This window comes from Pelodiscus sinensis, chromosome 4, assembly GCF_049634645.1.
Source record: "Pelodiscus sinensis isolate JC-2024 chromosome 4, ASM4963464v1, whole genome shotgun sequence".
In the NCBI taxonomy this organism is placed as follows: Eukaryota; Metazoa; Chordata; order Testudines; family Trionychidae; genus Pelodiscus; species Pelodiscus sinensis.
Window position 1 is genome coordinate 63,915,880 of NC_134714.1, and position 16,430 is coordinate 63,932,309.

A 16,430-nucleotide genomic window follows, 5' to 3' on the forward strand; every position below is an offset into this window, starting at 1 on the left:
CTCACCTGAGTTTATCTTGTCAACATGGATGTGTCCCTGGGCAAATGGATTCCGGGCTTTTGAAGAAAGATGACAAAGTGACCTCTTAGAACCCCCTAGTTTAAACGGTTAGGCAGAAATCAAACAGGTAACCAAACTGAACTGGAGAACGTGGGTGGAAGATTGCGGCTGTTTATTTTTTTCCTGCTCCCTCGCTGGGTGAATGGCCTTAGTTGTGATTAGAAATAACCTGAGAGCGAAGTCAGGGGCGGCCTTCCGCACGCGTACCTCAAAATTAAGCCGTGTGATCCCAGAGCACAATGCAGGCAACACTGTAGTAAGGATTTCGAGGGGCGACACAATTCTACAGCAAAAGTGCGTTTCACTTTCTCAGAAGGACAATTTTACTTTTACTTTCTACCTGCCAGCGGGCAAGGCAGGTAACTTCGTCACTAGGAGGCTGTCGTAGGTGCAGTGTTTGTCTTTAGCAATCATTTGTCTTTGGGAGGAATTTGAAGCTGGATGGCGATCGCGTAATATAAAAATAAGGGTGGGTTTTTTTTCCCTTTCCTATTTTAGCTTTTATTATCTGGCTACTTTGGAAAGCTTCTCTCTTTGGAAAAACGTCTGATTTTCGAGGGAACTCTCCTAGTGTGAGTGCTGTAAATATCTCAACAGATGCTTGGCTTGTTAATAATCAGCTCGTCTCCTTGGTGGTCAGTGCTGCTGCAGCAGGGTATTAATTCTGGCTCTCCACATTTGGGAAGGGCCCGCCCGTGAGTCTGACTGACAGTTTACATAATGAGCATGCGAGGACAAGAGGCAACTATATAAACAGCTCCAAGGGAAGCAAGTTATCCATTTACTGAGCGCTGTTAGCTCTGGTGAAGGAGGAGCAGTTCAACACTAAACACACCCCTGTGCGTCTCTCAACAAATCCACTCGGCTTTGGAGTTTATAAACGCGACTAAAGCAATCAGAGTGTGGTCGTTGGCTGCAGGATTAATTCCCGGAGGGGGATGGTTTAAACACCTGGATTATACCTTCCATTTTCTACTGGTGGTTGGGGAAATATTTGGAAGGACAGGTGAATTGCTGTGACGACTTTTTGTCTCAAGGAAGAAGCATTTTACTTGGACCATTTGAGGAATACCGGAGGAAAATTAAACCCAGTTCCCACTAAGCGTGTGAAGCCTTGAATAACAAGAGGATGGCAGCTTTGCGCATCTTTGGCTTGATGTTTCTGTTAATGATTTTCCAGCAGGTAATCACATATTGAAAAACGGGGGTTCGCTGAATGCGTGGTCCTAAATGTAATTGGGTGATGGAAACCAAATGTGTGGCAAAACCGGGGGTAAGCTCTGATGTGGCTGTTTTGTGTGTCTCCTCTTTGTGCAGAGGGTATCCGGCTCTGGCGTCTTCCAACTGGAGCTGCACGAGTTTGCGAATAGCCAGGGGGCCCTGGCTAGCGGAAAACCCTGTTCGCCCCACTGTAGGACCTTCTTTCGTGTGTGTCTGAAGCATTTTCAGACAGTGGTCTCTCCGGGTTCCTGCACTTTCGGCAGCGTCGTCACCCCAGTCCTGGGAGTAAACTCCTTCAGCATCAAAGAAACAGAGAGATTTGGCAGCCCCATTAAGTTGCCCTTTAACTTCACGTGGCCGGTGAGATCCCACCTTAAACATGACTTAAAATGTAGGGGAGGAGGGTGAGCAGGTTAAACAAAATGCGTTTTTATAAACAAATTACTTTCATCATTACGCTTATTTTCATAACTTCCTTTTAAAGAAGAGATGGAAAATGCATCCAGTCCATAAGCACTTAGACATCAATATTACTTACAGGAAGAGAGCTGGAAATACACGCAAGCTGGGGAAATGTTCGATCAACAAAACTCGTGGGAGGGGGAGGTTGAGAAAAACCATCAAAACCGAAACAAAATGCCCTTGTCAGTGAAAGACAAGAGACACGTTTTCCCAAGAGATGAAACAGCCCTAAGGAAGCTCCGTGTCATTGACTCGGACACAGTAATGCTATCTGCAATTAGATTAATTAAATGTATATCTGCGACCTGGCAGCACTCCCCATCAGAGGTTTCCTTGTTTCACCCAATTGTTTCAGCTCCCACGGAAGACTCAGTGACAGACCCAAACCTTTCCTGATCCATTTCAGTCAAGGTCTGGCTTATCTCAAATTCTCGATCTTCCTCTCACTTGTGGTTTGTTTCCATTTGCAGGGGACTTTCTCACTGATCATTGAAGCCTGGCATGCTCCTGCAAATTACCTTCCAGAAGGTGAATGTCACTGTGTAAGGAACCCAGCCTGGGACTTCTGCAGCTTAGTTCGTGAGCCTGTACTGCTTGAGCTAAAAGCCAGCTGGCTCTCAGCTAAAGCTGTGTAGCGCAAACTCATTATTCTTTCTCTCTGTAAGTGGTTTAAGTGCCACTGCATGGGACAGTGAACCACACTTGCCAGTGTGTGTGTTACAACTGCACTTAGTAATCACAAGAGGGCGACCGTTTCCTAAAATTCCTTGCTTGTTTGCAAACTAATCCAAAATAGTTAACCTGTCAATGTCACAAGAAAAGTTTTAAAGTAAGCTAAATTGACCTTATTGAATTCCGATGTTTATACTATAATCTTGGTGCTAGCTTTATCCTACAAGCGGGAGCTATTCCCTAAATTATATCCATCAGGTTTGCTTTGATTTTTGTCCCCTACCTAATCTCCAACACAATTGCGTTTCCTCCCGTTTATTTTTGGCGTGGGAAAGAAAGGAGCTCTTTGGTGAGAAAACGACAAGGCTGCCAAAAAGTCATGACTGCCTTTTCCTGTATTTTACACCTTTTTCAAATTCCGCCCTTTGGAAAAGGAATAATGGGTTTGGGATGTTTTTCTGACATAGAGGAAAAGGATATTTCAAAGCACAACAGTTCTCACTTTGAAAAGCTTTCTGCAAAGCCTCTTAGGTTCATGGTTGATAATCATTGATACTGGAAACAATAGCAGCAGTACTGTTCCTGAACTCCAACTGGTGCGCTTTGCATTAGCACGTTGTACCTCCTCGTCCCCGTCCCCCCCAACGCGTGCAAAATACACCTTGAAATTGTCCCTTCAGTTAGTATCCCCTTATTTGACGTTGGTCCTTATTTCGTTTAAAAGGGAAAACAGTGATGTTGTCACTAGGCCCAGGATCTGTACCATTGCATGGATAAAAGTAATGTGCACTGGTCTGTGGTTAGGAACTTTGAGCATTTTGATGTGACGCGGAGGGGGTGTCAGTGGTTGCAATGAGCAGTTTGTGGGTGGCTCTGGCTGGAGAGATGGCACTTGCCGGATGTAGCGTAGATTTAGGGTACATCACTGGGGGAGGGCAATGTGAGATGCGCTGGGGTGTGGCACCGACTTGGGGGTGCAATGTGGAGTGTCGCTGTCCGGGGGTGGGGGGCGCAGCGGTTGGGGAAGCAGTGTGGGGCAGCGGCTGTATCGCAGCGGTGCTGAGCCAGAGCTGTGTGTTTCCGCAGGCTCCCAGGCCCTGGCTGAAGAGTGGCGGATCAGCAACGTGACGATCCAGGGGCCGCTGGCAGTGGGCGAGAACTGGTCCCAGGACTTGAAGAGCAGCTCGCAGACCCAGCTGCGCTTTTCCTACCGGGTGATCTGCAGCGAGCACTACTACGGGGACAGCTGCTCCCGCCTCTGCAAGCGCCGCGACGACTCCTTCGGCCACTACGTGTGCGAGCCCGACGGCAGCCTGGACTGCCTGCCGGGCTGGACCGGCGAGTACTGCACCGAGCGTAAGTGGCACCGCCCGGCCCGCGCTCTGGGCAGGGGCCCCGCCCTGCCGCAGCGCCGCCTCCTTCCCTGCCGCGGCCCCGTGTCCTCTCGGCCCACCTGAGGGGCGGGGCGCGCGCTGCCCAGAGGTGGTAGCGCCGCAAGCGGCACGTGCCAGCGCCCGGGGGCGGGGCGGGCGGTTTTTAGCCCTTGCCCGCCGGCCGCTCGCCAGGGGTAAAGGGTGGCGCGCGCCAGAGCAAACGAGCTGGGGAGCTCGGAGCGCGGGCTCCGCCGCCGGGGGAGGAGAGCGATGCTGGGTCGCCGTCCCCCCCCCCCCGGGCTCTCCCCCCCGTACCCTATGGGGCCTCCCTGGGCGGCCACCAGCTCCCCCCGCCCAGTGCTGAGCGGCCATGCCGCCCCCTGCCCCGGGGAAATACCCTCTGGGGGGCCTCTGCCAAGCCTCGCTACTCACCCTCACTGGCTCCAGGCAGGGTCGTAGCCACGTTCACTGGGCTACTTGGGCGGTGGGTGACCCCATGGCTTGGGGATGCAAGTCTCCCCTCAGCCCCGCCTACCAGAGCCCATGTCCCCCTCTCGCATGGTCTGCTAGCCCCTGCCCAGCCTCCTCCCTTCCACCCCTGCACCCCGGCTGCTGGCCCTTGCTCCCTCCCTGCCCCAGGGTAGCACCCCCCAACCTTCCTTAGCTCTGGAGAGCCAGTGGGCATCATGGCCCCAGCCTGCCCCCACCCCAGAGCTCTGGAGAGCTGCGCAGCAGGCATGGCACAGGGCTGGGTGTGGTAGGGGCCAAGTAAGGCAGCACCTTCCACTGCCTCGTATACCTGCCACCCTTATCGGGCTAAGTAAAGAGGCGGAGGTTTCTCTCCCTGTGCTGCCTTGTTTTCACTAGGACCCCCGCCCGCCATGGCTAGAGCTAACCTTGGGTGAGAACAGACCTTTTCTACTGGCTGTGGCCAAGGCCTGACAAGTCCTGTGTGTTCACCACCTCGTTTATGCAGTTAAAAAGTAGCACTACACCCAGCCTCAACTCCCACCATAGGAAAGAAACATACTTTCTGCTCACTCAAGCCTTGCCTACTGTAGCCTCCACCCCACATTAAGACTTGGAGCTTCTTGCTGCTCTGGTGCAATTCCACAGGTGGCAACAATGATGAGAGCTAGGGTAGACAAGACACCTGCCTTTTAATCCCAGTGTCATTTGTATTCTGAATTGAAATGACAACAACTTGTCTATGCTAATTATTTCACCACTGCTACCCCCAGATGAGATGCATCAATTGTAGTGCTGTAGTGGTACAACACAGCTACCCCCTCTTTGTTTTTGTTTTGTTTTTTAACTTAGGGATGCAGGTGCCCATGTTTTGCAAACAGAAAAAGAACTCCCCTATTCACATCAAATGCTGGCTTTCTCTGGTACACTTCTTGATTCATATATCCCTGTCATCTGAATTTTTAAATGAAAATTTTAATTAATTTGTGTTGTAGGCTTCAAGATATTTCTTAAAAGCACAATCCTTTTGCTTTTTTAAAAGTGTAAACTGTACTGCCAGATGTATTTATTTAAACCTTTCTGTTTTTTTATAGCCATCTGTCTGCCTGGCTGTTCTGAGCGAAATGGATCTTGCAATAAGCCAGGAGAGTGCATGTGAGTAGATGATTATTTCAATCTGAACTTCACTACAGCTTTAACTTTTTATTGTAATTAACATATAATTTTTTTTTCTAGCTGTCGCCCTGGTTGGCAAGGCCGCTATTGTGATGAGTGCATTCCTCATATAGGCTGCCGCCATGGGACTTGTAAAACGCAATGGCAGTGTATATGCGATGAAGGCTGGGGTGGCCTCTTCTGTGATCAAGGTTAGTTTGTGTATTTCATGGGACTGAGCTAAGTAAGAAATGAAAAGGATTATCTACACAAATGAGCAATAAGCAACACTGCAAGCTGGAGTGTGATTCTACACACTGCTCCCCTCTTGTTTCCCCAGATAAATTTTTTCAAGAGATTAGAGCAGAGCACTCTAACCAACTGTAAATGCACCTCAGCAGGGTGCATGTGAACAGTTACTCCACAGCAGGCTAGTTCATGCTCTAGCTTGCCATGAACTGTTTATGTACACACAAGCCCTAAACCACAGCATCTGGAATAAATCTCTTCCAGTGAAATGTTAATAGGCAGCAATTTATTAAAAGGTTTTCACATTTTCATAATTTATTAATAGTATAGATGAAAACATAAGTGAACTTTTTGGTAACTTTTTGTATAAATCCACAGTTATATTGAATATGCAGTCTGTGTGCTTGTTCAAACAAGAATTTAAGATTCAGCTATTTATTAGTAGAAATCACATAGTTTACTAACTCTGACAGAAGTAATACCTCATTTGTGCCTTTCTTAGTTCTATACATGAGGAAGTAAACTTAAGAAATGTGCAAGAAAAATCACAAAGCAAGATTAGTATCCCTTAATATAGAACCTCTTTTTTCACACTACTACTACTTGCACACCCATTAGATCTATGAATTCTAGCCAACCAAGAGTGTCCTCAAGGCCTTAGTAATATTGTTGAAACAAAGATCATAAACTGCTGTTGTGAAACTGTGTAAATAGCTGCGGAGGTGGTTGTGATATGGTTGTTTCTTAAGCGTAGAATAGCAGGAAAAGCAGAAAATGTGCACACAATTATCTATTAGCCACCTGCATTCTAATTACTCTTCTTATACAGGCAGTCCCTGGGTTACGTACAAGATAGGGACTGTAGGTTTGTTCTTAAGTTGAATCTGTATGTAAGTCGGAACTGGTGTCCAGATTCAGCCGCTGCTGAAACTGATCAGTTTCAACAGCGGCTGAATCTGGACGCCAGTTCTGACTTACATACAGATTCAACTTAAGAACCCCAGGCATCCCCAAGTCAGCTGCTGTGAAACTGATCAGTGGCTGATTCCAGGAAGCCCCGGGGCAGGAGCTTCCTGTAGTCAGCCACTGGTCAGTTTCAGCAGCGGCTGACTTGGGGACGCCTGGGGCAGAGCAGCTGGGGTGCTGCTGGGTTGGTCCAGTAGCGTCGCCGCTCCTTGGCGCTACTAGACCAACCCAGCAGCACCCCAGCTGCTCTGCCCCAGGTGTCCTGATTCAGCCGCTGCTGAAACTGATCAGCAGCAGCTGAATCAGGACTCCTGGGGCAGAGCAGCTGGGGTGCTGCTGGGTCGGTCCAGTAGCACCAAGGAGCGGTGCTGCGGGACCAACCGGCAGCGCCCCACCTGCTCTACCACAGGCCCGGGGCTTTGCTCCACGTCTCCCTGGTCTGCTGGGGAGGGGGGCCCACTAGCTGCGCCCCGCCCCCCCAGCAGACTAGGGACACAGGGAGCAAAGCCGCAGCGGCGGCGGGGTGCCGCGCCTCTGAGGCTTTGCTCTGGCAAAGCCTCAGAGGCCCAGGACCCCTCCGCCTCCCAGCTTTGCTCCAGGTATCCCTGGTCTGCTAGAGACGGTCCCCAGCAGACCAGGGGCACCCAGAGCAGCTTTTCTTGCCCCGGAGGTCGAGGTGGCTGGACCGCTGCGCTCTGGGCGGTCCCGCTGCCTGCGAGCTCCGGGGCGAGAGAGCCCCGTTCGTAAGTGCGGATCCGACATAAGTCGGATCCGCGTAACTTGGGGACTGCCTGTATTTAAATATGAGTTACAAAGATTTCCTACTTGAGTGCTATGGACTTATGAGTTTAACCCCATCTCAGTTTTTAAAAACCCTTATACGTAGTATACATTTAGGTCATTTATACTAGTGTCACACTCAACATACATATAGTACATAAAGGTAGGTAGTTTTAAGATTCCCCCTTTTTAGCACTTTTTGCAATATAGAACTGAATATAACAAACTTTGCCATAAGATAAGTTTGTCACAGCATATGTTGTCTTTCAAGGATGTATACTTTTCAAATTGATGAATGCACATCTAAATCCCATTAAGGCTAATGAGTTTATACACAGAGGCTACATCTACACTGGCATGATTTTCCGGAAATGCTTTTAACGGAAAAGTTTTCCGTTAAAAGCATTTTCAGAAAAGAGCATCTAGATTGGCACAGACGCTTTTCCGCAAAAGCACTTTTTGCGGAAAAGCGTCCCTGGACAAGCTACACGCGCTTTTGCGCAAAAAAGCCCCGATCGCCATTTTAGCCATTGGGGCTTTTTTGTGCAAAACAGTACTGTGCTGTCTACACTGGCTTTCTTGCGCAAATGATTTGCGCAAGAGGGCTTTTGCCGGAACGGGAGCAGCATAGTATTTCCGCAAGAACACTGACGATCTTACATGAGATCGTCAGTGTTCTTGCGGAAATTCAAGCGGCCGGTGTAGACAGCTGGCAAGCTTTTCCACAAAAGCAGATGATTTTGCGGAAAAACTTGCCAGTCTAGACACAGCCAGAGGGGAGAGTATACGAAGGTACTTGCAGTTAAAGATTTGATAGATGTTCTTCATTTCAGAGTTTAGACGACATACAGTGATGGGTGAAATAACATTTATTGGCAATATCTGTATTCATTCTGTTAACAAAATGAAAGACCTCTTAGAAAAAAAGGTTCAGCTATCTAAAATGTCTATTTCCACTTTTTGTGCTGTCATTATTTTGACAAATGAGTGGGTTCTATTAGATTGTCAAAGTCTCTAACATTTAATATCCTTGCAGATCTGAACTACTGCACCCACCACAAACCATGCAAAAATGGAGCCACTTGTCTGAACACTGGCCAGGGCAGTTATACATGTTCATGCAAACCTGGTTTCACTGGTGTTGACTGTGAGCATGAAATCAGCGAGTGTGACAGCAATCCCTGTAGGAATGGTGGTAGTTGCACGGTAAGAGCTAATTTTAAATGGAAGTCAGTCTTTGAAACAAGCACAAGTATACCTTTTCAAAAATGGCTTTCTAACAACATAATAGGAATCTGACAGTTGACAGGTCCATTACTAAAGCGCTCAGATATCGTACTGAACTCTTTCCTGGAAGTGTCAGAGGAGGAAGTTTATTATAGGGGAAGATGTATTGCCAAGATCAAAACTAGTTAACTGAGTCTTACCATGCTGGAGAGGTCCTGATGAGAGCCATTCAAAACACTGGTCCAGTAAGAATAGATGTCAAAAGTAATTTTCCTCAAACTGAAATGCACTAAAACCTTTCTAGTCATTAATAAAGGAGTAACCCTGAATTATGTTAGAGGAATACAATATGAAACTGATTAAAATTTCTGTATGACAAGCTTATGCATTTTAGAGAATTCTGCTAGAATTCTGTTTAGTGTTTCAATATATTTACAGAAATCTATTAATTCATATTAGTTAATTCTGCCTGTTGATCTATATCAGTAAATCATGGATGTCAAATGTGCTTTGTGTATTCTGCCAGTAATTCTGTTTAGTGTTTCAATATATTTACAGAAATCTATTAATTCATATTAGTTAATTCTGCCTGTTGATCTATATCAGTAAATCATGGATGTCAAATGTGCTTTGTGTATTCTGCCAGTAATCCGTGCATGTAGCCCCTCTGTTCATGCCCATGAGCTCTCAAGGATCACACTCAAACAGTAGAGGGTTTCAGTATGGTTTACAAGTGTGCCTCTTCATAGTGTAGCAAAATCAGTTCTCATTAGAAATGGGCTGCCATGCAGAGAATGAATGGTTGGCTTGCGACTGTATTATCAGATACATACAGTGCAGACCTAAGAGGACTTTGGGGATCCTATTAAATAAACAGTGGTAAAGTTAGTAGTATCTTTTTGTTTAGTTGGGCATTTAGTTTGCCACAGTAACACCTGTTCTCCTTGACTAAGTGATTACCCTTACTCTGAACATGAATGTCTAGTGACTTAATTCCTCTGAGTCCTATCTGCATCTTTTTCTATTTAAATGTTTCACTGATTGCAGAGAATAATATGTTCTCATTAGGTAGTGGAGGAGGAATGGAAGAAACTTCGCTGTTGATCAACAGGAGTTACATGAAAGTAAATGCCTTTGAATAGACTCAAATAGCAAAAGTTCAAGTTATGCTTTTCATTTTGCAGGATATGGAGAACAGTTATCACTGTCTATGCCCCCCTGGATATTATGGTGTTCACTGTGAGCACAGTGCCTTGACTTGTGTTGACTCTCCTTGTTTTAATGGTGGCACATGCTTGGAAAAGGACCAAGGGGCCAGCTACACTTGCCGTTGCCCTCTCGGCTTTACAGGATCTAACTGTGAAAAGAAAGTGGATAGGTGCACAAGCAACCCTTGTGCAAATGGTAAGTCTACCCATCAGGAGGTCTTGGTTATTTCTGGATCCTTCACACTTTCAGTGCTAAAGTAATGAAAATCTTTAATTTGATCTCTAGCTCTTCCGCTGTGTTATCAGCCTATTTCTCCTATTATACTTCACTTCCTACCCTGACCTCTCAGAAGGAACCAACATTGTTATGTTGTATATAAATTACCAGTGCATTAGAAATTGCTGGAGATTTATCATGGAAAGGACAAAAAGGGAAAAGTGTTCTGAGTAAATTAAACTACCTATATATTAAAGGGACAAAGTGGGTAAGGTAATATCTTGTATTGGACCAGCTTCTGTTAGCGAGAAATTTTCTCACTCACCTTATCTCTAATATCCTGGGAGCAATGTGACTACAACACTTTGTACATTGTTAAAGGCACATGATTATATCACAATGGCTTGATTAGGTAACTTGTAGAACTTTCATAAAAATGCATATAGTGTTTATGTAAAACTATTTCCCACCTATTGCAGTAATATGAATTGCTCACGGAGGAAGTGACACTGTGTTCAGGATGAAGTCTATTGCTGACTCAACATTTTTTCCCCCCCAGGTGGTCTTTGCTTTGATTTGGGTCAACTCCGTGTGTGTCGCTGCCGTGCTGGTTTCTCTGGTCAGAAGTGTGAAATAAACATCAATGAGTGTGCCAGGAACCCATGTTCCAATGGAGGCTCTTGTCATGACCTGATCAATGACTATACATGCACCTGCTTGCCAGGCTACACTGGCAGGAACTGTGACATTAAAACTAGAGATGAATGTGCCTCTGGGCCATGCCAGAATGGTGCCACATGCTATGGCGGACTCTCTAATGCTAACTTTGTTTGCAGCTGTCCTTATGGCTTCATGGGCAGCCGTTGTGAGTTCCCAGTTTATACAGTGCCCGTTCCATATCCACCTAAACCTATTCCTTGGATAGCTATATCCATGGGTGTGGGACTCGTGGCTTTGCTTGTATTATTCTGCATGATAGCAATGGTCATCAGACAGATGCGGAGACACCCAGAGCAGGACTTGGAGACTATGAACAATCTGTCTGATTTCCAGAAGGACAACCTTATTCCAGCTTCCCAGCTCAAAAACACCAACAAAAATAAAGATCTAGAGGTGGACTGTGGGCTGGAAAAATCAAACTACAAACTTAAGAACCATACACTGGACTATAACCTGGTAAAGGATCTGACAAGCAGAGGAACACAGGAAGATAAATATTATAAAAGTGAAAAGTGTTTAGGAGAGAAGACTCCCCTCCGATTATACAGGTAAGCGTGCAGTTTTCCCCAGCAATCATTAAGCAAGATGTGTTCAAGGTACATGTGAGAAATAAGGTCATTTTTATTCAGGGAGCAGAAGTCGGAGAAAATTAGTCTATAGGTGGGGAATCTTCACACTAGAGCATGAGTTTCTATGTGCATAAGTGTCCGTTGATTAAATTCTGTTCCTGCCCAGAATATAGCCATCATGGGTAATGGCGGTCAGTCCACTCATGAAAATAAGTAGAGATTTACCTTACAGGTAGATGGTGGAAAGAAAAGAACAAAGATCTAAATTGAGATTAAAAATAATTATTTCAAAGCTTAATAAGAAAGCAAAGATAGGACAGCCTTCCCAAGAATGAGCTGTTTTGTGGGACTGGGTATTGAAATAAGAATAGCCATACTCCAATTGAAGAGAGAAAATGGGTTTCCCATCTGTTCAGTCTTTTGCTCTATATACTAAACATCTCTTACTTGGATTTCACATGTGATTTAAAGGCTGCATTGTAAGGCGGACATGGGAGGAAATAAAAAGGGACAGGAGATGGAACTGAGTAGTACATTTATTAGACAGGGAAGGGTGGAAATGTAGCAGGACAGTACTGAGTCCTCTACAATTATAACCTCCTACTCCATTATATGGAATACCCGAAACAAAGATTCGGGGTATTGTCTTGTCGTCTTACTCATGTTATCTTCCCATTTTAGAAGATAAAATTATAAGGGTTTTTAATTTTCTTAAGAATTCTTACATTTTTTTACTTTGTCTTTTGATGTCTCCCTTAGTGAAAAGCCAGAATGTAGGATATCAACCATATGTTCTCCAAGGGATTCTATGTACCAGTCTGTGTTTGTGATAACAGAGGAGCGGAATGAGTGTGTCATAGCCACAGAGGTAAGTACATGGATCCCTAATGCCCCACCTGCATAGTCATTGATTCACAAAGTGGCAGAGCAAGTCTTCCTTCAGAACTGAAGTATGAGAGGAGGTCAGTTGTATTGCAGGAATTTCAAGCACACTCTAGTATCCAGCTATAGTATGACCAAAGGCTATGACTGTCATAGCCATCAGTGGTACACGGAACCCTTTGTGGTGGACCACCAGAATAAACAGCAAATGTACTGGTAGAGATATGGGAAGTAGTGTCCTTATTTTTTTCAAAGGTGCTTCACTCAGAAGTGAAGGCAGTGGGAGCTGAGGATGCTCAGCACTACTGAAAATCAGATCATAAAAGTTAATGAGTGGAGCAGTGGTATAAGACTATTTTCTTACATACATGGTCCACAAAATGAAAGTGACAGATCCTAGGACATAGATGTAAAGTTAGGAGAGTTCCCACAACAGCAAGAGAGCATCAGATTGCTGTCGGTTCTATGGGAACACAGATGTAGCCATGGAGTTCCGTCAACAGGTGTAAGAGCTGTTTCCAGGAAGAGTACACCAGGAAGAGTACAATGAGGCCTGGTCTACACTGCCACTTAAGTCGATGTAAGTTACGTCACTCAGGTGTGAAAAAAGCTCTCCCCTGAATGTTGTAGCTTACGTCAAACTAACATGCCATCTACACTATGCTATCTTGATGAGAGATGCTGTCCTACCGACATACCTTCTGTTTCTTGGGGAGGCAAAGTACTGCCATCGACTTACTGCCTCTTCACCAGACCTGCTAAATTGACACTGCTGCATCAATTGCAGCAGCACCAATTTTGCATGCCAGTATAGATAAATCAGGGAAGAGCACTTAACTCCTTTGCCACACAGGATCCCATTACTTTCCTGGATTTTTATGCATTACCTAAGAGTCCAGGGCACAATACAGAAACAGATTTTTAACTGGAGTAGTTCAGCATGGGATAGTGTTGAGAATTAAAGTAAAAGCTGTTAAGGAACTGAATATTTACTGAGGAACAAGAGATGATAATTTGGAAAAAGGCACAATGAGAAGCTAAGGGCAATTAAACACCAGCTCTTGGCTCTCTTATCTGAAGAAGTACCTTGAACTGAGTTTGCTTTATTTCTATTTTTCTGCATATGTGCCCAGCTTTGAAACTGAGAGTCCGAGCCCAGAGCAGGAGATATCTGCTATGACATTAACACTCAGTACAACAGAATTCTATCTCCTCTGACACTTGTACTCAGAAGGCAAGCTGAAAAATAGGGGTAATACAAATAAACCAGGTACAATAGAATGGAAGGAAGGGCCTAACTCTCACTGATTGTTACCAGGAATTAGGCACCTGACTTCTATATGTGCTTTTGAAAATCTCCACCAGTATTTTCAAACTTGGCTGCCTACAGTTAAACTCCTAAATCCATATTTGGCATTTAAGTTGTCTGGTTTTTAAGAGTGCTGCTTGATTAACACTTATGAAAGCTGGGTACATTTGGGTTTAGAAGCCTAACTTTAGGTATCCAGACTTGAAAATTTTGACCTAATTATTCAAACCAGATAATTCACCTGTAAGATGTGTGGCTACAGGAAACAGGGCAGAGCTATTAGCTAGTGCTTCTCTGACCTGTAGAACAGCCTTACCGCCTGAGTACTGTTAATTAAGCTTCAGAAACATCTGGCTTAAAATAGTTTGATTTAGATGTACTTGGTTTATGATTTGCTTGTTTTATTTTAATGTCCTGCGCATAGTGCTTCCTTCTCAATCTTTTTTTAAAATTATTTCCTGACAGGTATAAGACTGAAGAGTCAGTTTGTCTACACCTCAGATTTGGTGATGCTAGAAGATGGACATTTCTGTTGCATTGTTTACAATTCAGAACTGGATTGGACGTTTTTTTAATTATATGCAACTTGCTGCTCTCAGGAGGAGGATGGAACTGGGTGAACTGGACAGACTGTGAATTTACTGAAAGATGCAATACACCTTTTTGTTTGTAGTGTCCTTGTTTGACATTTGATACAAGGAATTTAACTGGCTGTAAAAGAGGGAGGGGGCAGAGGAGAGAAGGATGAAAAATGTTTTGACTGGCTTTAAATATTGAGGCCAGTTCCTCATGGACAGACTTGTTGCTTTCCAAATTCTAACTCTGGGAGATTCCAGGTGGAGCAGAAGGCACTTGACTATCACTTACACGTGCAGATGTTGCCATTGGAAACATGCACGAAGAAAAATATGCATTGCTATGTGGATATTGGATACAGAACAAATCAGATTTCCATTCTTTTGTAGGTTTAAAAGTGCCTAAAGCATGTCATAGAATCTAAGGAGCCCAATCAGAGACTTGCTGCCTTCATTTGCAGTACCTGACCAGTATTGGGCAGGGGTGATTGACACATCCTGCTGCTCATTTATTTACATCTTCTTTTCTCCAGCTGCATTTATTATTTTCAATTTTGAGGGTTTAAGAAAGGAAGGGAAGAGGAATACTGAATTTTTACAATTTCTCTCATTTTGATGTTGCCTTGGAGAACTTCTCATCTAAGCAATAATTTGGGACATAGTCTCATCCCTGAAATGATAGAGGACTCTCCCAAGTTAAACTGCTGAGAAAGGGGTGGTGTAAGGAATGCTTGTTGCCGCTTTCCTCTCAGTATGAGGAAAGCCACAATACCAGCCCTAACTGAAAGCCTTACAAATGCGTTAAAAATCAATCATCTACTAGAACTTACACTGCTGAGCTGTCTCAGCTGTTTTCATGCCCTTTGCACTACCAGTAATTGTGAATAGAAGTGAAACTTTTCTTCTGACACACAACTTTGTTTTGTTTTGGCAAGAACTTAGGCTTGTGTGTTGTGTTTCTGAATCAGGTGCCGTCAACTGCAAATAGGCTCAAAGTCCTAGCTGTCACTTTTTCAAAGAAGTGGGAGGGGTTTATTTCTGTATCTTTTACTTCCCTACTGTAGAAATCCCCCTCACATACACAGTCCTTTCACCCCTGTTCCAAATGCCTAACAGAGAAGCAGCCAATGAGAGGCCCTCTTCAAGGACAGACTTCAAGGATAGGATTTGAAGGCTCTAAGCTTGTCCTCTTTGTTTCATTGCCACTCACAACACCAGGGAAATGGGGAAGCTACTCCTTGAATGCAGAGGCACAGTTCTGAACGGGTAGGTTCAGTGCACATAGACTATCTTATATATATACACACATTTACAGCAATAATAGCTGACAGGAAAGTGCTGTGCCATACTGTAGTAATAAGATGAAACTGCAAGGTGGGGAGGAATGAAGAGGGAGGAAACAGGATCTCATTCAAGGAAACCTGGGACTATGCTATCTATCTACTACCGTTCCTGACCTTGTAAATCCTAGTATTGGACTAGACCATCTGCTGCCTTGAACTGTGCAGGCAAGGTCCTGTCATAATGTCCACTACTGACCTTCTGCTCTGACCACACATCATTTTGAAGATGACCTTCAGAAATCAATAATATGGATTTTAGTTTGTCTGTGGTTTATTTTGAAGTCTAGTATTTCAGTAATTTAAAAAATCAGAAGCACTGAACTTTCTACATTTTATAACATTATTTTGTATATAATGTATATTTATAATCAAACCAGAAGTGTAAATATGTTTATTACTTCTCATGTAATGTTTTTAATGTGATAAAGTTTGAATTTTATTTTTTTTTCAAACAATGAAAATACCTTCCTACTACTATGAAGCTTACATGGTTTGTCTTCTTACCACTCAGGTTTCATAATCCTGTGATATACAGAGTAACTCCTTGTCCCAGAAGCAAGTTTGACTGTCAGCTTTCCACATCCATCCCAAATGTACATATTATGTAGACTTGCTTGATTATTAGTTGACAGCTGAGAGGTTGTAATATGGAACTGATAAGACAGAATAATTGCTATTGTGCATTTATTCTAAGCTTTCTCGTCCCCTTACAAAGTGGCAAAATTAACTCATGTTGCAGTGCACTTATAGGGTAAGAATTAATCACGATAGAGTTAATCACACATGTCTTTCAAAAATTACTTGAGTAAGTACTAAATCTTACCCTGTATGGTTTAATCTTGCACATCATAAATTTGGATTTACAGCATTTATTCCTCCTCATTCAATTAAGAATAGGTTAGGTTTATCCCTCCCCTGTACAGTTTTATGCCCCTTTCTCCCACTATCACAGGTTTGCTGAGCCTCTGCTGTGG

At 44.2% G+C, this 16,430-nt stretch overlaps 1 protein-coding gene across 1 annotated transcript; it reads left to right on the plus strand.

Annotated features, from left to right (window-relative positions):
• Positions 1–703: 703 nt before the first annotated feature.
• DLL4 (delta like canonical Notch ligand 4) lies at positions 704–15,937 on the plus strand. The gene is made up of 11 exons (XM_075927121.1): positions 704–1,243; positions 1,378–1,641; positions 2,214–2,271; positions 3,502–3,771; positions 5,351–5,411; positions 5,493–5,623; positions 8,443–8,612; positions 9,818–10,037; positions 10,618–11,326; positions 12,107–12,215; positions 14,004–15,937. The coding sequence occupies exons 1-11, from the start codon at positions 1,190–1,192 to the stop codon at positions 14,007–14,009; spliced, it is 2,052 nt and encodes a 683-aa protein (XP_075783236.1). The 5' UTR covers positions 704–1,189; the 3' UTR covers positions 14,010–15,937.
• Positions 15,938–16,430: the final 493 nt, after the last annotated feature.